The sequence below is a fragment of the Bombina bombina genome, chromosome 4 (genome assembly GCF_027579735.1).
Source record: "Bombina bombina isolate aBomBom1 chromosome 4, aBomBom1.pri, whole genome shotgun sequence".
Classification (NCBI taxonomy): domain Eukaryota; kingdom Metazoa; phylum Chordata; class Amphibia; order Anura; family Bombinatoridae; genus Bombina; species Bombina bombina.
This window is the reverse complement of record NC_069502.1, coordinates 1,069,977,110-1,070,002,499: the sequence shown is the minus strand read 5'-3', so window position 1 is coordinate 1,070,002,499 and position 25,390 is coordinate 1,069,977,110. Positions and strand designations below refer to the sequence as shown.

Here is a 25,390-nt window from a genome sequence, read left to right as displayed (position 1 = left end):
GCCAATCAGCAGCAGACACTCCCTCACAGACCCTCCCAGCTCCTTGGCAGCAGCCATTTTAGATTCATTACGATCTTGCTTTCTTAGTGAGAGGAGCTTTAGTGTTGCTGCTGACATTATAGGGAAATAGATAGCTAGGCTAGTGTATTTAGTGTCCACTACAGTCCTGAAGGACACATCTAATCTCTGCTGTAAGGACAGCACCCCAAAAAGCCCTTTTTAGGGCTATAACTTCAGTCGTTTTTTTTTTTTTTTATTTGTAATTTTATTTGCATTTGCCTGGCTTTCAGCCTGTGTGTGAGGCTCACAGCATATACTGTGATTAGTGCCACCACTGATATCTGCTTAACATTAGTGTAAATTTAACCAACAAAACTTTTAAATCATTTTGCTAGTGTAATCTAATTTCATTTTCTATCAGGCCTGTGTGTCTGGCTTACACAGCATACTGTGGTTAATTGCTGTGCTAGCAGCCACCACTCATATCTGCTTAACATTATTTTAAATTTTAAAAAAAACCTTTTAAATCATTTTGCTAGTGTAATCTAATTTCATTTTCTATCCCCCGATAGGGGGAGTAAAAGGGATTAAAGTGTTAAGAATAGTACTAATATAAACAAAACCTAGTTACCATGGGTCCCACACCGCATGTCTTGTTATTATACTTTGTAAGGGTAATCATGCAGGCCATATAGACCTCCCCCGATAAGGGGAGTAAAAGGGATTAAAGTGCTAAGAATAGTACTACTAAACACAACCTAATTACCATGGGTCCCAGACCGCATGTCTTGTTGTTATACTTTCTCAGGGTAATCATGCAGGCCATATAGACCTACACAGATAGGGGGAGTAACATGGATTAAAGTGCTAAGAATAGTACTAATATAAAAAAAACCTAGTTACCATGGGTCCCAGACCGCATGTCTTGTTGTGATACTTTGTCAGGGTAATCATGCAGGCCATATAGACCTCCCCCGATAGGGGGAGTTACAGGGATTAAAGTGCTAAGAATAGTACTACTTAACACAACCTAGTTACCATGGGTCCCAGACCGCATGTTTAATTATTATACTTTGTCAGGGTAATTATATATCTAACAAATCTATCTATTTATCTTCTATCGATTCTATCTAACTATCAATCTATGTATATCTATCTATCAAATCTATCTCGTGTCCGGACTGTTTTGAGACAGCCACTTGTGTTTTTGACAAATTTGAAGTAGGAGGACAGACCAATCACAGGGATTAAACTGCTAAGAATAGTACTACTTAAGACAACCTAGTTATACCAGTACCAACATGGGTCCCAGACCGCATGTTTGGTTGTTATACTTTGTCAGGGTAATCATGCAGGCCATATAGACCTCCCCCGATAGGGGGAGTTACAGGGATGAAAGTGCTAAGAATAGTACTACTTAACACAACCTAGTTACCATGGGTCCCAGGCCGCATGTTTTGTTGTTATACTTTGTCAGGGTAATCATGCAGGCCATATAGACCTCCCCCGATAGGGGGAGTAACAGGGATTAAATTGCTAAGAATAGTACTACTTAACACAACCTAGTTACCATGGGTCCCACACCGCATGTCTTATTATTATATTTGGTCAGGATAATCATGCAGGCCATATACACCTCCCCCAATAGGGGGAGTAACAGGGATTAAAGTGCTAAGAATAGTACTGCTTAACACAACTTAGTTACCATGGGTCCCAGACCGCATGTCTTATTGTTGTTATACTTTGTCAGGGTAATCATGCAGGCCATATAGACCTCCCCCGATAGGGGGAGTAACAGGGATTAAAGTGCTAAGAATAGTACTACTTAACACTACCTAGTTACCATGGGTCCCAGACCGCATGTCTTATTATTATATTTTGGTAAGGATAATCATGCAGGCCATATAGACCTCCCCCGATAGGGGGAATAACAGGGATTAAAGTGCTAAGAATAGTACTACTTAACACAACCTAGTTACCATGGGTCCCAGACCGCATGTCTTATTGTTGTTATACTTTGTCAGGGTAATCATGCAGGCCATATAGACCTCCCCCGATAGGGAGAGTAACAGGGATTAAAGTGCTAAGAATAGTACTACTTAACACAACCTAGTTACCATGGGTCCCAGACCGCATGTTTTGTTGTTATACTTTGTCAGGGTAATCATGCAGGCCATATAGACCTCCCCCGATAGGGGGAGTAAGAGGGATTAAACTGCTAAGAACAGTACTACTTAACACAACCTAGTTACCATGGGTCCCAGACCGCGTGTCTTGTTGTTATACTTTGTCAGGGTAATCATGCAGGCCATATAGACCTCCCCCGATAGGGGGAGTAACAGGGATTAAAGTGCTAAGAATAGTGCTACTTAACACAACCTAGTTACCATGGGTCCCAGACCGCATGTTTTATTATTATACGTTTTCAGAGTAATTATATATCTATCAAATCTATCTATTTATCTTCTATCGATTCTATCTAACTATCAATCTATGTATATCTATCTATCAAATCTATCTATCTCGTGGCCCGACTGTTTTGAGACAGCCACTTGTGTTTAGGACAAATTTGAAGTAGGAGGACAGACCAATCATCTACTTCCATCTCCCTGTTCCAAAAATGCAGGCCATATAGACCTCCCCCGATAGGGGGAGTAACAGGTAGTAGTAAACTGCTAAGAATAGTACTACTTAACACACCACGGGTCCCAGACCGCATGTCTTATTGTTATACTCTGTCAGGGAAATTATATATCTTTCAAATCTATCTATTTATCTATCAAATCTATCTAACTATCAATCATATCTATCAAATGTATATTGCATCTATTGATCAATGTAATTCGTATCTATAAGATGTATATTGCATCTTTTGATCTATGTAATTCGTATCTATCAAATGAATATTGCATCTATTGATCTATATAATTCATATCTATCAAATGAATATTGCATCTATTGATCTATGTAATTCGTATCTATCAAATGTATATTGCATCTATTGATCTATGTAATTTGTATCAATCATATGTATATTGCATCTATTGAGCTATGTAATCTATGTATCTATCTATCTATCAAATCTATCTATCTCGTGGTTGTGCAAATGGACTGTTTGCGGTTGTTTGCGGTGCGTTACACTTGGAGTTTGGTCTGTCACTGTGAAGCGGGCGTAACCCTTACACTACCTGATCGATACAACATCATAACTGATGTTTTAAAGCATGTTAATAAATTCTTTGTTTATTCCAAACAATTTAGGAATGTTAGGTGATTTAGACCCTTTATGGGTTAAAAGCAGACTCTGCATCAACTATGTAATTTTTTATGGGAGTTTTGCCATGGATCCCCCTCCAGCATACCACAGTCCAGGTGTTAGTGCCCTTGAAACAACTTTCCATCACTATTGTGGCCAGAAAGAGTCCTTGTGGGTTTTAAAGTTTGCCTGCCTATTGAAGTCAATGGCCGAAATTTTTAAGTTCGCGACATCACTATCTGTTACAAGTAGTTCACAGAGTTACTCACTGGAGTTAGAAACTGGAGGTGAAAACTGCAGTCTCACTAACAGGTAAACATAATAGCTATCTTCTACACAATGCTCTCTATGTCTTTTCTGCTCACTCTGTCTGCCCTTCTCCTAAAAATCACTGCATGTCCCTATAACAATAACCCCCAAACTATCTATACCTCACCCTCCCTTCTCTCATCCCCTATACTGTTCTCTTACGAACTACTCTGTTTCCTTAGAAACACTTCCTCCTCTAACTCTTCTGTGTCTAGTCATACGTGCTCCTACAAGTCTCACTCTCACCTTCTGTCACTCTCACTGCTACTACTGCTTGATGCTGGTGATGTCTCTCCTAACCCTGGACCTGCAGCAATCGCCACACTTTTACACTCTCGCTCTATCTCCCACTGCAAAAACTCTAGGTCACGCAATACCAACAATCTCATCTCCATTAACCCGCAGCGCTTATCCCCTATCTTTTCTTGTGCCCTCTGGAATGCTCGCTCTGTCTGTAACAAACTTACAACTGTTAACGACATGTTTGTTTCCAACGCTTTCAACCTTTTAGCAATTACTGAAACCCGGCTATCTTCCTCTGACACTGCTTCCTTTGCTGCTCTCACACATGGTGGTTTCCAATTTAGCCACACACCTAGGCCAGGTGAGAGACATGGTGGCAGTGTTGGCATCTTACTCTCCCCTCCTGCTCCTATCAGTACCTATCCCCATTTCCATCTCTCTCCTTTTCTTCCTTTGAAGTCCACTGCATTCCCCTGTTCTCCCCCCTCTCTGTCAGAGTGGCAGTTATCTATCGCCCCCTGGACCAACCTCCCAATTCCTTGACAACTTTGCTGCCTGGCTTCCTTACTTCTCTCTACAAATACACCTGCTCTAATCCTAGGGGACTTCAACATCCCAATTGACAACTCATCTGCCCCTGCTGCCTCTAAACTTCTCTCACTCACTAACTCTTTCAGCCTCTCACAATCCACCCTATTCCCTACCCACTATGATGGACACTCTATTGATCTGGTATTCTCCTATCTCTGCTCTCTCTCTGATGTTACCTGTCGACCATTTCCCATCTCAGACCACTATCTGCTCACCTTTAATATACAGACTAAACCTACTTCCCCCCCTCGCCCCCGAACCTGTAGAAATCTGCACACTGTAGACCCACCCCAACTCTCCAACCTTATTCAAATGCGCCTTCCCCACACTTCTATTATATCCTGCCCTGAACTTGCTATAACCCACTATAACAATACCCTCTCCTCTGCACTTGACACTCTCGCTCCTCCCCAATTTCGCAAAGCCCCACGTCGTCAGCTCCAGCCCTGGTGCTCCCAGCAAACATGCCACCTGCAAAAATGCTCCCGCACTGCTGAACGTGCTTGGAGAAAATCCCGCTCTGAACCTGATTCATGCACTATAAGTTAATTCTTCACTCTTACACCTCTGCCCTTCACCTAGCTAAGCAAACCTACTTCTCTTATCTTATATCCACTCACTCCTCAAACCCTAAAAGACTCTTCTTCATTTTCAGATCTCTCCTCTACCCACCTGCACCTCCCCCCTCATGTGCATTCAGTGCTCAAGACCTGGCTGACTACCTTTTCAATAAAACACTTACCATCCGAAGAAAAATACCAACACAAGCCTGCAATCTCCCAACTTCGCTCCTAGTCACCCCCTCTGCCGCTCTCTGCACCCTCCTCCCAACCACTGAGAGTGAAGTGTCTTCCTCACCCCTCACTACCTGCCCACTCGACCCTATTCCTTCACATCTAATACCTTCTCTGTCTCCCACCCTCACTCCGGCTCTTACTTATATATTCAACCTATCCCTTTCTATCGGCTCATTCCCTGCCTCCTTCAAACATGCAAAGGTCACCCCCATCCTCAAAGCTAGCTTAAAAAATCCTTGAAAAACTAGCTTTTGATCGCTTAACCCACTTCCTGTCCTCCAACTAATTGCTCGACCCGCTGCTTTCTGGCTTCCGTCCACAACACTCAACTGAGACTGCCCTAACCATGGTTACTAGTGACCTCCTTTCTGCTAAAAACAATGGATACTACTCTGTACTCATATTACTTGACCTCTCTGCTGTCTTTGACACTGTTGACCATCCCCTTTTCCTACAGACTCTCAGCTCTCTTGGGCTCTGTGACACTGCCCTCTCCTGGATTCACTCTTATCTCTCTAACAGATCCTTCTCCGTCTCTTTTGCTGGTGACTCCTCCACTCCATTGCCTCTGTCTGTTGGAGTACCTCAAGGCTCTGTCCTGGGTCCTCTACTCTTCTCTATTTACACTTCTTCACTGGGTAAACTTATCAACAGCTATGGCTTCAACTACCACCTCTATGCTGATGATACCCAGATCTACCTTTCCACCCCTGCACTCTCTCCTTCTGTCAATTCTCACATCAGCGACTGCTTATCTGGCATTTCCTCCTGGATGGCCTCTCACCACCTAAAAATAAACATCTCCAAAATCAAACTACTTCTAATCCCCCCTCTAACTCTACTCCATTTTCTAATTTTTCCATCACTGTTGGCGGCACCACTATCTCCCCATCACCCCAAGTCCGCTGCCTCGGATTCACACTTGACTCAAATCTGTCCTTCATTCCCCACATCCAATTGCTCTCTTCATCCTGCCGCAACCACCTACACAATATCTCCAAAATTCGTCCGTTTCTGAGTGCTAAATCTACTTAACAGCTAATCCACTCCCTGGTAATTTCCCGACTTGACTACTGTAATAATTTACTATCTGGCCTCCCTCTCTCCTTGCTCTCTCCCCTTCAATCCATCCTAAATGCATCTGCAAGGCTAATCCACCTCTCTCAACGCCTTTTTTTCTGCTGCACCTCTCTGTGAGTCCCTTCACTGGCTCCCCATTCACAGCAGAATTAAATTCAAAATTCTCACCCTGACCTACAAAGCCCTCACCAACGTTGCCCCACCCTACCTGTCCTCACTCATCAACAAATATACCCCAGCCCGCCCCCTAAGATCCAACAATGACCTGCTTCTTGCGTCCTCTACCATCACCTCCTCTCATGCTAGACTACAGGACTTCTCTTGCACTTCCTCGAGCTGTCTCCTCCTTTAAACGTTCCCTAAAGACCTTTTTCTTCAGGTAAGCTTATCCCCCAACTCATTAACAAACTAACTTCACTTACCCAACAAGTTACCCTCATCTATCTCCTCACTAATATCATTCTCACCTTTGCAGTCCCCACTTCCTGTTTCCCATCCTCCCACCCATCTAGATTGTAAGTTCCCACAGGAACAGAGCCCTCAATTCCCCCTGTATTTGTCTGTAAAATTTTGTCTCTAATTCTATTGCTTCTCCGTTGTACTTTTATCCTTGTACCCATGGGCAGCGCTGCAGAATCTGTTGGCGCTTTATAAATAAAGAATAATAATAATAATAATAAAAGCTGCCAAGTTAAGGAAATTGGCATAGAAGTCCAGCAAGAATGATTTCTTATACATAGTCTCTATAGCATGAGGCTACAGCATAAAGGCTACAGTAGAAATAATCTGGAACCTTCAGAGGGTATTAATGGTCACAGAAACATCAAGGGTCACGTGTTAGTGTTGATTTTCCTCCATTGGCGATTATTTCTGTGGTATACGGTCTTAGGGGTGCCTGACACAGAAAATAGTAAAGCGTCCTTTTCTTTTTAGGACTTTTTCCGCCGCAAACGCTCACCCCCTCCAACATCAGACTGATCGCAAACTATGGATGCCCTGAAGGGCTAGCAATAGAGCAACGCATTTTGGCAGATGGCCTTTCTCAAGCTCTCTCCTTTCTGTTACCATTAATACCCCCTGAAGCAGTGACGTGCGGTGAGGTCAGAGGCTGGTGAGGCACTAGATATGATACCCTGTAGAAACACATATACAGAGGGCCGTAAGTACCTGCAACAGGGCAGGTTTTAATTATCGCTGAACCAGTGTATAGATTAAATAATAAGCTGATGGGTGAGAGCATGTTAGTAACCATGGTGTTACTGATCAGCTGATTATTTCACCTTTGCACTTTTTCAGCTATAATGAAAACCTGACCTGTTGGGGGTACTTGAGGACCACAGTTAAGATACATTGCACTAAAGCATCAGCTCATCTGCAATATGTTGATTACCTGGAGAATAAAGCAGGTTGTAATAGTGTGACTCTGTCCCACCCCATTGATCTGCCCCAGATGCAAAACACTCAAGTCAAAATTACACTTGTATGATTCAATTAGAGCAGTAATGTTAAACAACTTTCCAATTTATTTCCATTAACAAATGGTGCACAGTCTTTTTATATTTACACTTTTTGACTCAACAGCTCCTACTGAGCATGTGCAAGAATTCACAGAATATGAGTATATGCATTTGTGATTGGCTGAATATTTTTTTTTTATTATTGTTTTAATAGTGTCTCACAGGTTGTTCACATTTCCTGTCATAACATTCCTTGATACCCCTAAGCAGTTGCTGTAACACACCAGTGTGTCCAGACAAGCTGGTTGAGATTACCTGTTGATACTTATCATGGCACTGGTAGTAATTTAGGAAATGTGATGTGACTGTCACAGAATCAATATACAACAAGCCCTGTTGCGACACACTCTAAAGCTATTAAAAAACAACAAGACAGCAGTATTATCCCACATAAATGTACACAAATAAGTCTCACACCCAAATAAGGAATATGATATTTTAATTTATGCAATGAGTTGTCAGTATTCCCACTGCTGTCTTCTAAATACATTAGCTGATAAATTCACACTCATATTAATAAGAAGAAAAAAAACAGTTCTGTGAATTTTAATTCAATTTCTGACTACTAATAATTTAAAATTCATCTACATATATTTATTTACAGACATGAATATCTGGTTCCTAAAAAGGCTTTTGTATATCTTTGCTTGCTCCTAGATTTGTCACAAATTTGTTAATCCTTGCATAAGATAAGCAATATTAGGTTTTTATGACTTACTTAATAATACATTTACAGCTTTCAGTACTATCTACCGTTCCTTTTTTTATTTTGCAGCATGTTTGAATTACAAGTAGAACAGTACACCAACCGTTTCAAAAGTGCTGTGTGGTGTAATACTGTTCTAATTCAAACATGCTACAAAATAAAAAAAAAAGGAATGGTAGATAGTACTGAAAGCTAAATGTATTATTAAGTAAGTCATAAAAACCTAATATTCCTTATCTCATGCAATTTATGCAAGGATTAACAATTAAACAAATTTGTGTGCCACTTTACTTGAAATAAAAACAGAAAATTGCGGCAAACTCAGCACCGGCGCCGCAGTAAAACTGCACTTAAACAAAATGATCATTGATTACAGTTCTATAATACAGGTTTAATGTTTTATGGAGTGATTGCTAACTAATTACCCCATACCTATATCTAATGGTGAAGGCCTCGCACTGCAACAGGGATGTCAACACAAAACACACAGTGACTGACAGGACGACACACACAGTCACTCACTAGTGTAGTCACTACTCCTCGTCACTACAGGCAGTGACACACATGGGACTCGTAGGCACTATGCAGCAGCTCCCTCCTGCTGACTGAGAAGCGCCTCTATTGGAGCCTGGTATGGGCCTGGTGAGACATCACTGGGTGGCGCTATCTCATAGTGAACTAAGAACAGTATTCCGCATCCATGTTGCGCAATCAATGGAGGGCAGCAGAACAGCTCACTGCCTCTTAATTGCGCAACATGGATGATGATTTTTTAAAAATTTATTATTGTTGGGATCACATCTGGTGGTGCCGGCGGGGGGGGGGGGGTTTACCTGGGGGGGCGTAGTAAAAAAAATAAAACTGAAAAAAGGCTGCCTCCCCTGCCTCCTACTGCACGTCACTGCTCTGAAGGTTCCAGATTATTTCTGCTGTAGCCTCATGCTATAGAGACACATACCATTTGTTCTTAAAAAGACTGTGCTAAAGAAGAAATCATTCTTGCTGGACGTCTATGCCGAATTCCTTAACTTGGCAGCTTTCCGTTTGTGTGTTTGTGTGTTTGGTTGCAATTTAAATTTTTTACCTGTTTTAATTGTTTTGATGTGATGCAACTTTTATGATAGCTCTGTTTGTTTTTATACTATCAATTATATATTGATCATTACATTAGTATAATTAAATTAGTATTTTTAACTATTGTATCTCCAATGCTTAACACCCATATATTTGTTTTAAAAAAGCATTCATACATTTTGTCCAATATAGTTTTTTGCTCTTTTTGAGCTTATTATCTATTTCTTATATCGATTTATACTTATATTGACTCATTTATTTATTTTTACAGCTACTACACTAATCTAGCTTTCGAGTGCATAGATTGTGTGTTTGTATACACATACTTACAGTCTAACACTTTTTTGAAAGGCACAAACAGGCAACACAACAGTGGAGCTATAACCTTGTCTCTCAAATATTTCAATTCTATTCTCAGTGCAAAAGGAAACTGAAAATATCTTATATCTTGAGAATAGTGGTCTACATCAGTGAATATAACAAGAGGAGTGGCAATGAGGATCATGGGCAAAAATAAATGATTACCTAACATGCTGTGGATAAGAAAATATGTGGAAATGTTTCATATTCCAGAGAAATTTCCTGAGGTTTAGGTACACTAAAAAAGTATGCTGTATTTACCTTGTTTCTGATCATCGGCAGTTGTAAATTCGCTAATAATTTCAACTCTCAAAATCCCACATCATCAAAATCCCACATCATCTACTGTTTTACACACAGTTTACAGGTACTTAGTGCGAATAGGGGACAGTCTACACCAGAATTTTTATTGTTTTAAAAGATAGATAATCTCTTTTTTACCCATTCTCTTGTTTTGCATAACCAACACAGTTATATTCATTCCAAAAAACAAAACATCCTTAGAGCAGGATGAAACGAAGAGAAATGCCTCTAAGCACAAAACATTGGATACAAGAAATAGTAAGAATCAATGATAAAATGTAACCTTTATTGTTGTAAATAAAATGACAGCAAAAAATGTCAACAGATACACTGTTTGCTGCCCGACAGAAATGTTAAAAAGACTACAATACTGGTACTAGTTGTAAAGCTTTTATTGATAAAGTCTATAGTCAACATGGGTGATCAAGGGATATCAAAGTGAACAAAGCTCAATGTAGGTTTGATATGAACCTTATTATACATGCCTATGCACAACTATTTATGGCAGCCTATAAAACATTTTTAGACAAGGCTTCCAAGTAGTAACTTTACACTAATTGAAATTTCAGCTACTTTCTTGTTTGAAAAAACAATTATAATAATACACTTTTTACCTCTGTGATTACCTTGTATCTAAGCCTCTGCAAACTGCCCCCTTATTTAAGTTCTTTTGGCAAACTTGCATTTTAGCCAATCAGTGCTGACTCCTATGTAACTCCACGTGCATGAGCACAATGTTATCTATATGACACACATGAACTAACACCCTCTAGTGGTGAAAAACTGTCAAAATTAATTCACATAAGAGGCAGCCTTCAAGGGCTAAGAAATTAGCATATAAACCTCCTAGGTTTAGCTTTCAACTAAGAATACCAAGAGAACAAAGCAAAATTAGTGATAAACGTAAAATGGAAAGTTGTTTAAACTTACATGCCCTATTTGAATCATGGAAGTTTATTTTGGACTAGACTGTCCCTTTAAGACAATCACAGGCATCATTTAAGACATAATCACATTTCAAAAACGCTAGGATTTACAATCACTTTAAATGGGAAACATCAACGCTTTATGGCAGACAATAATTCATTATTGGCAACTATGTAAACAGGGGCTTTAGGGATTGATTTTGCTGGTGATTTTGCCTCCAAAAGATATCTAGATGCATTTCATATGGTCAAATAGAGCTCTTTCATATGTATGACAGCAAATTTATTAGTCAAATGTCTTTTTAGCTTTATATTAAAGGGACAGTATACACTCATTTCCATATAACTGCATGTTATAGACACTACTATAAAGAAGAATATGCACAGATACTGATTTAAAAATACAGTATAAAACCTTTTAAAAACTTACTTAGAAGCTCCCAGTTAACACTGCTGCTGAGATTAGGCTGAGAAAGCAGGAAGAGCAGACCCCCCCTCCCCCCGCCGCATATGAAAAGACAGATTATGCAAACAAGCAAGCAGGAGTCTGAAGACTTGGGTCTACATCTGGGGCGCGATCCGATATCGATCGCAGTTTGCGGCGCAAGCGAGGGAACCGGCGTCGCCCGCAGTTTCAGCTCGCAACTCGAGCCATCCCATATAGGTCGCCGTCAGATGCTAACGTGCCGTAAGTCTCACAAACCAGCGATGTCCAGAAATCTGCGTAAGTACAAATTTCTGGCGTCGCCAGTGACTTGCGCCACGTTAGAAACTGCCGGCGCCTATAAAACCTGACTAAAGTTTAAAACACCCGCACTGTCTAACACGCCTCCCTAACATAGCCCGCACTGTCTAACACGCCTCCCTAACATAGCCCGCACTGTCTAACCCTCTATCCGCTATCCCCCCTCACTAGCCTAACAATAAAAATGCTATTAACCCCTAAACCGCCGCTCCTTTACCCCGCCGCAACCTAATAAAATTATTAACCCCTAAACCGCCGCTCCCGTACCCCGCCGCCAGCTATATTATATCTATAACCCCCTAAAGTGAGCCCCTAACACCGCCGCCATCTATATTAAAATTATTAACCCCTAATGTAAGCCCCTTACACCGCCGCCATCTCTATTAAAATGATTAACCCCTAATTTAATCTACCTACCCCGCCGCCAGCTATATTATCTATATTAACCCTAAGTATATTATAGTTAATATAGGTATTACATTATATATATTAACTATATTAACCCTAATTATATTAGGGTTAATATAGTTAATATAGTTACTATAGTATTTATATTAACTATATTAACTCTATCTAACCCTAACTAAATTTATATTAAATTAATCGAATTCATTTATAAACTAAAATATTCCTATTTAAATCTAAATACTTACCTATAAAATAAACCCTAAGATAGCTACAATATAATTAATAATTACATTGTAGCTATGTTAGGGTTAATATTTATTTTACAGGTAAATTGTTAATTATTTTAACTAGGTATAATAGATATTAAATAGTTATTAACTATTTAATATCTACCTAGTTAAAATAATTACCCAATTACCTGTAAAATAAATCCTAACCTAAGTTACAAATACACCTACACTATCAATAAATTTAATAAACTACTAACATCTATCTAAAAATACAATTAAATTAACTAAACTAAATTACAAAAACAAACACTAAATTACAAAAAATAAAAAAAAGATTACAAGATATTTAAGCTAATTACACCTATTCTAAGCCCCCTAATAAAATAATAAACCCCCAAAATAAAAAAAATTCCCTGCCCTATTCTAAATTCAACAAATTTCAAAGCTCTTTACCTTACCAGCCCTTAAAAGGGCCTTTTGTGGGGCATGCCCCAAAGAATTCAGCTCTTTTGCATACAACAAATACAATACCCCCCCCCCCATTACAACCCACCACCCACATACCCCTATTCTAAACCCACCCAAACCCCCCTTAAAAAAGCCTAACACTACCCCCCTGAAGATCTCCCTACCTTGTCTTCACCACACCGGGCCGAACTCCTGATCCGATCCGGGCGATGTCTTCCTCCAAGCGGCAAAGAAGAATTCTTCCTCCGGCGATGTCTTCCTCCAAGCGGCAAAGAAGAATTCTTCCTCCGGCGACGTCTTCCTCCAAGCGGAAGCAAAGTCTTCATTCTTCCGGCGGCATCTTCAATCTTCTTTCTTCGCTCCGCCGCCGCGGAGCATCCATCCCGGCCGACTGCTGAACTTGGAATGAGGTACCTTTAAATGACGTCATCCAAGATGGCGTCCGCCGAATTCCGATTGGCTGTTAGGATTCTATCAGCCAATCGGAATTAAGTTAAAAAAATCTGATTGGCTGATTGAATCAGCCAATCAGATTCAAGTTCAATCCGATTGGCTGATCCAATCAGCCAATCAGATTGAGCTCGCATTCTATTGGCTGTTCCGGTAGATAGACATTGCGCATGCGTTAGGTGTTAGGTTTATTTTAGAAGATCGCGGTTGACAGGGAGATAGACATTGCGCATGCGTTAGGTGTTAGGTTTATTTTAGCAGCCAGTTTAGGAAGTTACGGGGCTCCAATAGTCAGCGTAAGGCTTCTTACGGCTGCTTTTTGTGGCGAGGTGAAAATGGAGTAAGTTTTCTCCATTTTCGCCACGTAAGTCCTTACACTGCATATTGGATACCAAACTGCGCGGGTTTGGTATACCTGCCTATGGCCCAAAAAATTGCGGGCGACGGCAGAAATATACGCGCGTAACTTCTAGCTTACGCCGTATATAGGATACCAAATCCGCGCAATTATTGGCGTCGCCGGCTTTTGCGGGCGACGATTTTTATCGGATCGACCCCCTGATACTTAGGGGCTGGGTTAGAAGTCTGAAAATCAGCACAATGTTATTAAAAAAAAAAATAAAACTATACATTGTTACAAAAAACACTCCCAGGTGGGCTGTATAAATGGATAATCTACAAAACATTTATGCAATGAAAAATCTAGTGTACAGTGTCCCTTTAAATTTAGTTGTGTCTGTTTCACAGAGCACATGACTGATAGTTTTGTGATATTAACGATACTTGATTTATGTCTGATTTATGAAGATTGAAATAAGAAAACAGTTGTTTGGTATACAAAAAAAGCATACTTGGTAGTTTTTCAAAATACATATTATACTATTGAAAATAACAATAAAAAAATACTATAGAAACAGGTGACTTGTTTGATGCTTATTCTCCCAACTTTCATAACATAATGGGCACCCACACTGTTTTCCATTTGCAAAAATAAGGTGTTTTTTTTGTGCTTGGGTGTTGCAGGATAAGAACTCCAGGTTTTTGGTTGGAACAGTGGGAAAACATTTTTCAGAGTTAAATTGCAGCAAAAACAGGCAACATAAATAGTGCAAGTGCAGTTCAATTCACTTTAATGATAACCATGCAGTTTTAAGAGACTTTCTAAATGACTTCCATTATGAAATTGTGCACAGTCTATAATATAAACGCACTTTCTCTGGCACCAGCTACTACTGAGTGTGTGCAAGAGTTTACAGTGTATATATAAACAGTGTATATATATATGAGTCTGTGATTAGCTGATGGCAGTCACATGATACAAGGGGTCTGCACATTGAAGTAATTGTTTTAATTTTTCAGAGAAAATCTTCTGCTCATTTACATTTCAGAGAAAGTGCTATGGCATTGTCTTTTTATTATGCACGTGTTAATTATGCAATTCTACTGTATGTAATGGTCTTTTAAACATTTCATGCAGAGCTACATTTGAGTTTAATGTCCCTATAAATATATAGTACACAATTTTAGTGTATTATCCTGCTCTATAGAACAGTACAGTTGGCACTAGTGCTAGAAAACTAATCTATTGCACACAATACATAATTATTTGTATGATTGTTAATCTTGTGATTTATTTTCTACACAGGTGGAGATTGAAGTGAAAAGAATTAAAACTGAAGGAGATGATCTTGAGAAGACTGGAGACTGCATAATACAGTAGAAGCAGGAATGAGCTTATTAAACCATACACGCAATGTTCCCTCTAATTTGTTTTGGAGCTGTGCGGACCTGCTACTGCTCTGAGCAAACATATTTTACACGACCTGACAACTGGGAAGAAAGCAGTAGTAGTATAGTGTCTATAGAAAAGTTATAATCATTTCCACATCTATACTACTCATTTTAAATTCAAAGTAAGCGATATTGCATTGTATTTTTATTGTGTATTTGTTAATTATTTAATTATACTCTATATAGTAGTCATTTAAGGGCAACACAATTTTACTGTACACTGTCCCTTTAATGTATATAATAATATTACAGCAAAATCTAGTTAAACACACACAAAAATAAACAAAAAATAGGTATTAAAAGCTTTTCTCTTTCATTATCAAATTTGTTATGTTGCAAATGCCCCAAATGGCATTTGTTAAGCAGCCTTTAATCCCATTATAGAAAAATACTTGTTTAAACTAGTAGTCATCAGGTATTTCAAATGTGTAATTGAGGTCAATTGTTACAGTTAAATATCCTCTCAAATGTTATATTTCACAGCATATTACAACTTGAATTTCTGTTTGACTCATTTTTACAGAATGTAAATTTCAGTAATCTAAATATCTAAAACATTTACATCATATAGCTCAGGATTTAGTCATGTGAATATTGCTGTTACTGGGACTCACTCATGTGAATGTGTTTGGTTTAAACCATTATATTAAAGAAATTCATTATTTAGAAAGATTTTAATTTTCATTCCTAATTCTAAAATATATGAAGCAACCCAGCTAGGAAAGGACAAAAGATGAGGAGAGTTAGATAGATTAGTCTTGAAGGGATACTCAGGCTAGGTTGAAATGGGGGCAGAAGGATGATGCTGAGATGGGGACCTATAGGGACTTTGGATGTTTTGTGTTGAAAGCTGCAGAACAATTAGTAAGTAGAAGCTTTATTTATACATTGTGAACAAGACATTAGTTACTTTACTGAGTGATGTCTTAATGGAGCTGCCTTTGAGACAGGTTGAAGAGGATTAAATAAGGTTTGAAACAAAAGGAAGTAGAGGGAAAAAGGTTAATCTCTGGAAACCAGGCTGAGGGATAATTCCATTAGGACACATTTATTTAGTGTACATTTCAAGGTAATTAGGGTATTCACAGTTATTAGGGATATGTTATATTGATATATTGGACAATTTCAAATTGCCAGCCCCCCACCATAACAGCGCTAGTAACCTACTTTTTGCAGGCCTCGCATCACATAGCCGCCAGCTCCCTCCTGATCACTTATTCCAACTGCAGACTCTTCAGCAGGTTGCTGCCTTACAGCTGCTAAAAGTACAGTCTACTCCAGAATGTTTATTGTTTAAAAAGATAGATAATCTCTTTATTACCCATTCCCCAGTTTTGCATAGCCAACACTGTTATATTAATACACATATTACCTCTGTGATTACCTTGCATCTAAGCCTCTGAAGACTGCCCCCTCAGTGCTTTTGACAGACATGCAGTTTAGCCAATCAATGCAGACTCCTAAATAACTCCACGGTAGTGAGTACAGTGGTATCTACATGACACACATGAACTAGTACTGTCTAACTGTGAAAAACTTTAAAAATGCTCTGAGCTAAGAGGCAGTTTTCAACAGTTTTAGAAATCAGTTTGAGCCTAGCTATGTTTAGCTTTTCAAAAATATCACCAAGGGAACAAAGCAAATTTGATGATAAACGTAAATTGGAAAGTTGTTTAAAATTGCATGCCATATCGGAATACTGAAACTTTAATTTTGACTAGACTGTCCCTTAACTGCTGTAATCTACCGGTATGCCAATCTGGCCCTGGACAAAAGCAAAGAGTCCTGACCTGTGTCAGCCCTGATTCCTTTACTGATGGTGGTCGAGTCCTCCCCTGACTCATTACAAACTGTATAAGCAGACCGTTCCACACAGCCTGCTAACTGCATTGATCACTGTGGTTTCCTCCTTGGCATTGCTTCAAACAATTGCTTGAAGTAACACAGAGAATGAAATCACTGTGATGAGTGCAGTTAGCAGTCTGTGTGGAACGGTTTGCTTCTACAGTTTGTAACGAGTGGGTAGTTGAAAATAAAGTCGCCAAACTTACCACTGAGTTGCTCCTTCCACCTTCAGTATAAGCCACATGTGCATCCTCATTTGCCTCTTCAAACAGTACTGTTTTTGGTGCGCTGATTCTAAATGTCCCCTGTGATGTGCGGCCTTAATGGGCATGTGCGCGGGGCCTCACAAATTACTGCGCAGGCGCGGAGCCGCGCTCATTAGAGGGAACATTGCATACATGTATAGCTACAATGTAACACATTTTACTAAAATGCCAATCATACTGGGGCTTTATGAACAATGTAAAGGAATATTTAGCTCCAACTGACGCTTACAAATGTAATATTCCAGTGCATTTGGTAAAACATTCAGTGAAGAAGCACTGCTAAAATGAAATGAATTATGTTTATAGCATTGCAAAGAAATAATATATACTTAACTGTATTGCTAATACAGGGTCTGTTTTATCCTTCTGAATATCTGAAAATCTTCATTAGATGTTAACGTTTGAGGCCATTGAAATCCATTGAAAATCATTTAAAGGGACAGTCTACACCAGAATTGTTATTGTTTTAAAAGATAGATAATCCCTTTATTACCCATTCCCCAGTTTTGCATAACTAACACAGTTATATTAATATACTTTTAACCTCTGTGATTATCTTGTATCTAAGCCTCTGCAAACTGCCCCTTTTTTCAGTTCTTTTGACAGACTTGCAGTCAAGCCAATCAGTGCCTGCTCCCAGATAACTTCTCGTGCACAAGCACAGTGTTATCTATATGAAATACGTGAACTAACACCCTCTAGTGGTGAAAAACTGTTAAAATGCAATCTGAAAGAGGTGGGCTTCAAGGTCTAAGAAATTTGCATATGAACCTCCTAGGTTAAGCTTTCAACTAAGAATACCACGAGAACAAAGCAAAATTGGTGATAAAAGTAAATTGGAAAATTGTTTCAAATTACATGATCTATCTGAATCATGAAAGTTTATTTTGGCCTAGACTGTCCCTTTAAAGACCCAGTTACCTCTTTCTAATAGTTTTTTTTTTTTGCATGTTTACTGATCTTGTGTTTAAGAAATACATTTTTTTCTAGTTGATCATATTATAAATTATATAACTTTGTAATTTGGACTGCCTTAAAGGAGCAGGAAACCCCAAAATGTTTCTTAATTTTGACTTTCCTATCCCTTTAACTAATTTAAACAGATGCCCCGCTAGTTGGACTAGAATGCCATATAAAAGGAAGCCAAAAACATGAGATAAATACACAGTTTTCACATGACAAACCCTATGTGATTGGAATAGGAACCACAGTTTTCATTTTCTTTTTATAGGGTCCTAGCAACTGTCTTTGCCATTAAAAAAATGATAGTGCTTTACCTTTGCGTTGTCATTTGTTGCTATAACATAATGGTTACAATTCTGGTTAAAATGAATACGCATTTCATTTAACATTTAATATACAAATAAACAATTATAATAAAATGATAATGTAATAAATGTTAAAGCCACCAATAAAATATAGAGTAATTCAGAAAACTGTATTTGAATTTGTACAATTATTATTTTTTTTGGGGGGGGGGATACACATTTAAAACTTTATTGTATTCCGACAATTTTATACAAATGTATATAAAGCAAAATATGACTCACCCAGCTGGTATATCACTGTTCCTGTTGCCTGGACATAATAGGTATAGAAGTTGCTGCAAGCAATAATACACAGAGACAAAGATTGTCATGTGACACTCCAGATGTACTGGTATAGGAAAGCCTAGGAAGTGGTAGTCCAAACCTGCAAATACTTAATGTTATGGCAATGTTCAGCAGTTCCACCATCTCAAAGGAATATATAGCGAGTGCATTAAAGGGACAGTTTACTCCAAAATGTTTATTGTTTAAAAAGTATAGATAATCCCTTTATTACCCATTCCACAGTTTTGCATAACCAACATGGTTATATTAATATACTTTTAACCTCTGTAATTATCTTATATCTAAGCCTCTGAAGACTGCCCCCGTATCTCAGTGCTATTTACAGACATGCATTTTAGCCAATTAGCGCTGACTCATAAATAACTCCACGGGGAATGAGCATAATGTTATCTATATGACACACATGAACTAGCACTGTCTGGCTGTGAAAAGCTAATAAAATGAACTGAGAAAAGAGGCGGTGGCTTAGAGACAGGCAGAAATTTAGAGGTTATAAAGTATATTAATATAAGAATGTTGGTTGTGCAAAGCTTGGAAATGGTTAGTAAAAGGCGTTATCTTTCTTTTTTCAAAATTAAACTTTTGGTGTAGACTGTTCCTTTAAGTTAAAATTGTCATCTTGTATTAAACGGTCAGATAGAACATGCACATTTTAGAGAGTTTTCAATTTACTTCTGTCAGCAAAATATCTTTGTTTTTTTATATCTAATATCCTTTGTTGAAAAGCATACCTAGATAGCCTGAGGAGCAGCAATGCACTACTGGAAGCTAGCTGATGGCTACACAAATTTGTCTTGGGTCACCATATGTGTTCAGCTAGGTCCCATTAGTACATTGCTGCCTTAGAGCTAACTTAAAATATGTGCTTAATCTCTTTGCAGGTGTTAAACAGTGCAAGCAACAGTGCAGTAATACTATTCTCTAACATATAGTAGTTTCTTTTTGCACTTTTATGTCCCATTAAAAATATATATAATTTAGTAAGGATTGACAGTTTACTACATTAAGGGATATGAAACCCAAATGTTTTCTTGTATGATTCAGATAGAGCATGCAATTTTAAGCAACTTTCTAATTTACTCCTATTATCAATTTTTCTTTGTTCTCTTAGTATTTTTATTTGAAAAGAAGGAATGTAAAGCTTAGGAGCCGGATCATTTTTGGTTCAGAACCTGGGTAGCGCTTGCTGATTGGTGGCAAAATAGGTTTCATATCCTTTTAGGAACCCAAGATGAATTATGTTTCATGCTTTTCTTTAGAATATTTGATCTTTGTTTTGTTTTGTATTTTTTGGTTTTTAAATATGATTTTTATTGTTTTTTCTTCACAATATAGATTCTAATATACGAATTAGGTAATAATGACATCAATAAATAAATCAGAATAAAGCTAAATAAAGAATTCCAGACATATTAGGTCATTCATGCAATACCCGAGTACTACTACAGGAGGCTTACAGTATTGGTAGCAAGTGACACAATCATATGAAAAAGTACAACAATTGCACAACAACACATAACAAAAAGAGCATATATATTCAATTGGACATAAGCGGACTTTATCAGTGGTTTAACAAATTGAATTTGTGCTGTCTCTGGGTGAGTATAAATAAGCCCTGTCCATTTTTTAAAATACGCAGCTAGTTGCGTATAACTAGGATTTTGTAAGTTGTATTGCTCTAACGTGCATTGGGTGATCAGGGCTTGTTTAAATTCTGGAAACGTAGGTGCCGAGTGTGCTCTCCATGTTCTTAGAATAAGATTGTGGGCTATAAACACAATCATATTAATTAGACTAAAGTTTTTATGGAAACCCTGATATTTAGCTAAAAAGAACACGTCTTGTGGACAGATAGAGAAATCTAGAAATAATATTGTATAATCATCCAATAACTGATTTTTGCTCAGAACTGAGCAATTTTAGGGCGATCCCAAAAACAGTGAAAAGTATCTGCATGGATGGCACTACATCTTGTACATAGATTACTCGTTTTATACCATCTGGACAGATTCTCTGGTGTTAAATAGTCCGCATAAATCAATTTTATGTGAGTCTCTCACCAAGATGTCAGAACCCAGTATTTATCCGTTATTTTGAGACTGTCTAATATATCCTGAGTGCTAATATTTGGAAAATACTTTATCTATTTAGTTTGTAAATATTTTAATTGATCAGCAGAGGAGTGGCAGCTCAATATATTGTAACAGCGGGAAATAGAGTATATACCATCTTGGTATAGTTTAATTCTACTGAACAAGGCTCCCAGGGACCAATCTAGACCATATTTATGTTTCAATTCAGAGATATAGTGTCTTAACTGTAAATAAGCATAGAAGTCTCTCTGAGACAGTCCAAATTTAATGTGAATATCAGAAAATGTTTCAGGAACCAGGTCAGACCTAAATACTTGTTTGACCCATCTTAAGCCTTTGCTTTGCCACTGTTTGAAAATTGTATTGGAGAGGCCCGGTGAGAAATTAGGGTTTTCCATATTCAAGAGAAATTCAGAGACATATGGAATACAACTAGACTCTAAACCAGGGGTATCAAGCTCATTCAGCTGGGGGCCACTGACCAAGTGTTTTTCTCCCATGGGGGCCACTTGAACAGAGTGAGTGCTCTGGAAATGGATATACCAGAAACTGGAAGTGACATTGACCCAAGTAATAGTGCATGGTGGGAGTTGTAGTCCAGAATACACAGTTGTGTATATTTATTTTGTGATTGCCAAGTGAAGTGATCATTCTGGAACTGAAGAAAAAGTAACATTTATCCAAGCAGTGCATAAAGGGAGTCTACACTGTACAATGCATGCTTATATTTATCTTGTGAGTGTTTATATAGAACATCAACTTGTTACAACTTGGGGACAAACTAATAATTTACCTAATAAACAAGAGAGGGCCAGATTAAACTATTTTGAGGGCCTTATATGGCCCCAGGACCGGTACTTTGAGACCATTGAATTAAACAGTATTTCTGCCAGGCTAAGACTATGTTTTTAAATGTTAGTAGTGTAGAAACATTAAAGGACAATGTATTATTGCTTTCAAATCAAATTGTGCTATTACATTTGATTCACAATGAAGGAATGTAACCTGCTCCTTTTCGATGATCCAATCTATTGTGATTTTAAGGAGGGCAGCAAAAATTATAATGTTTAATATTTGGCAAGGCCAAGCCTGCCACATGTCTAGGATACATAAGACAATGCAAAGCTATCCGCATTTTAGCTCCTTTCCAAATAAACCTGGAGCAGGATTTATTAAACATTTGGATATCTGATTTATATAAAAACACTGGGATATTGTGTAATAAATATAATAGTTTAGGAAACAATATAGTTTTTATTAGCATGGCACGTGCTGAGAGAGATATAGGTAAATTGAACCAATCATCTATATTCTTTTTACAGTCCTTAAAACATCTAGGGAAATTTACCTTGAACCAGTCCTGTGGATTGGTACTCCATACTATGCCCACGTAAATAATCTGTGAAGTTTCTCTAAAGGGATGATTAATGTTATGGTAACCTGGTTTGTATAACCATAGTAGTTCTGATTTCATCAAAAATTGATTTTATACCCTGAGATAGCCCTGAAGAGATGGATATCAGCTAATAATCTGGGCAGGTTGGTTTTTAAGTTGCTTAGAAATAATAATAGGTCGTCTGCGTATAATGACAGTACAAATATCTGTTCTCCTAATTGGATTTCACCTAGGTTTTGGCGGAGAAAGATCGCAAGATGCTCTAAAGAGATATTAAAGAGGAGAGGCGAAAGTGGGCAGCCTTGTCTAGTACCTCTTTGTAAACCAAAGCACTCAGTAATTAAATTATTTATAATAATAGCAGATATTGGGGTGCTATAGATTAGGCAGATAAAGCTAATTAAATAACCTGTAAAGCCAAATTGTTCTAAAGTGAAAAAAGGTGGTCCCAACTAATATGGTCAAATGCTTTCTCCGTGTCAATGGTCAATATGGCAAACTCAGCTGTATTTCTGTGTTTGGAGTGTTTAAATTTATTCCAAAGGAAGTCTAGTACTAACATTACTTTGCACATATTTTTCACAGGGTTCCTACCAGCCATGAAACATGTTTGATTCTCATGTACTATATTACCTAGATAGGGTTTAAGTCTTTTGGCAATGATGGCTGTAAGGAGTTTGTAATCGAAGTTCAAGAGAGAAATCGGCATATAGGATGTGGGGGATTCTGGATCTTTATATTTTTAAGGATTAAGATAATATTAGAGGCTGCAAAGCATTGGGTATTATCTGAAAAATAAAAATTGAATAGTTTATGGAGTGTAGGGGTGTGTAATATCTCTTTGCTTCAGCCTTTCCCTTTCAGTATCATACTCCTCCTCAATCGCTCCTCTATTTAAAACAGCCTTTCCCACTTCCAAATTGCTTGTATTATTGCAACTGATTGTGTGGCATAAGCCTCTACTCTATTACGCCTCTTTGGGATCTGTGAATTTCAGCTGTTCCTTATCTCCTGATTCAACGCTGTTTGCAAGCGTTTGCTTGTCTTTCTGCTAACCTGCAGTATACATATATCAACCTGGTGAGAGAGCCGAACCTGTATATCAAGCTACATTCACACCACCATTCTACGGCTACTTACCCTGCTCCTTGCTAATGCTGTTAGTAAATTCTGCTGAGTTTTTCCTAGAGGTTCTCTGAGCGCTACACCCTCTGAACCAGAAGTTCCCGGAACATACCGCAAACCAAGTCTGGAAGGTAAACAAACTGAATACCGGACCCCGTCTTTCCATTTAAACCATAGATCTAAACTCTCAAATTTGTAATCCATGAAGCCAGATTGCTTGTGTTAATATTACTCACCACACCTATTGCAAGTGACATTGATACAATAAGGTACTTTCAACCTCTTTATTCCTGTCTAAGGATATTTTCTACTTACAGCTGATATTAACTTTGTTGGTTCTCATTCTCGCACAATCTAATCCTCAACTAATTGTATTATCCTTTCCTCAGGATTACACATAATCTTCTTTCTGATAAAAGGTATTTAATTATATATCCTCAATTCCTTATGCCAATTTTAGTTCTGGAATATACTTTTAGCTACATTCTCACAAATATGCATAATCCAAAACAGCAATACTAAGAGGAAATATTGCAGTTTGGCTCTCTCAATGGTAGTGGCGGGAATAGGCGCTAAAAAAGCTGAATAGGCAGAGCTACTGTGTAAAATACAGATTAAGACAATTTATTAAACATCATAATATTATAAAACAGTGGTGGTAAAAACAAATCATGGATCCATGAGGGGAGTACAGTTAAAATGAATAAAATGAAGGTTAAAAAACAGTAAATATGACAATGTATATTGCCTGAATACAAGCGGAGAAAAGAGGCTGAAAAGCTCACTCACTATATATAGACCAAAATAGCGGTGGTAACAGCAAAGTACACTATATACAACCAAATAATGATACAAATAAAACAATGCTGGGGAAAAAATACAACAATGCTGGAATAAATACAATAATGCTGAGAAAAAAACAACAACAAATGGTGTGGGAAAAAAGTAAAGTAAAGCTCTAAAAAGTGGTAAGTCCAAAAAATGTGGTAGTCCAAAATCCCCAATAAGGGGTTAGGTGCTTGAGTAGTGTGATCCCTCCTATCCGGTGAAAAAAATGAAAGTTCCAAACATATCACAAATCGTATAATCCAAAAGCAAAAATTCAAGAGCAAAAGTAAAAACCAAAGGCACAAAGTAAAAAATAAAAGTAAAAATGGAGTGTATACACAAAGTTCACAAAAAAATCACAAAATATTCACAAAAAATTCAAAAGTGTCCAAATGTGTGTGGTGGTGTGGATATAATAATTAGTGGGGCAAAACAAATAAAATCCACATATAGATAACAAAAATATTAAAAATACCTGTGAAAAGAAAAGAGAAAACAATAGTGCAAAACTGTTTGTACACAGTGTAGTATTGTTGAAAATATGCTCACCAGTATGTCGTCAATGCGTTTCAGCCTTATTGGGCCTTTCTCAAGACTATACTTTAGCATGGTTACTGGGAGCTTATATATGGTATTTCTGGAGTAGTTTCGAATTTTTGCGGCAAAAACTTTTGGCGCCAAATTTTTTTTGGCCCCGCCCCTTCCCTTCCTGTGACTCCTGATGGTTTATGGGAGTCTAAAATCACCGTTGGTGTTAATTCCTTTATTTCATCAAACTAGTCTTAGATTTTCATGTTAGTTGCCTACCTTTTAGCTCTTCTATTTTACTGGGTGTGTGAATAGCTCCTATGCTTTACATTGTCCCCCAAATCGTAATCGATCTTTTTTAGGATCAAGTAAACCTTCTTTGTTTTATTTCCGGGTCCTACCTTGCTGTAATTCACTACTTCCGGTTACGTGACCACCGGAT

General features: G+C 38.0%; 1 protein-coding gene across 1 annotated transcript in view; it reads left to right on the top strand.

Annotated features, from left to right (window-relative positions):
• The window catches only part of LOC128657799 (stonin-1-like), a 60,901-nt gene extending 42,100 nt beyond the window's left edge, over window positions 1-18,801 (top strand). The window contains exon 3 of the mRNA XM_053712215.1: window positions 15,109-18,801. Coding sequence (XP_053568190.1) covers window positions 15,109-15,183 — 75 coding nt within the window. The 3' untranslated portion in view covers window positions 15,184-18,801. The remainder of the gene's footprint in view (window positions 1-15,108) is intronic.
• The last annotated feature ends 6,589 nt before the right edge of the window (window positions 18,802-25,390 follow it).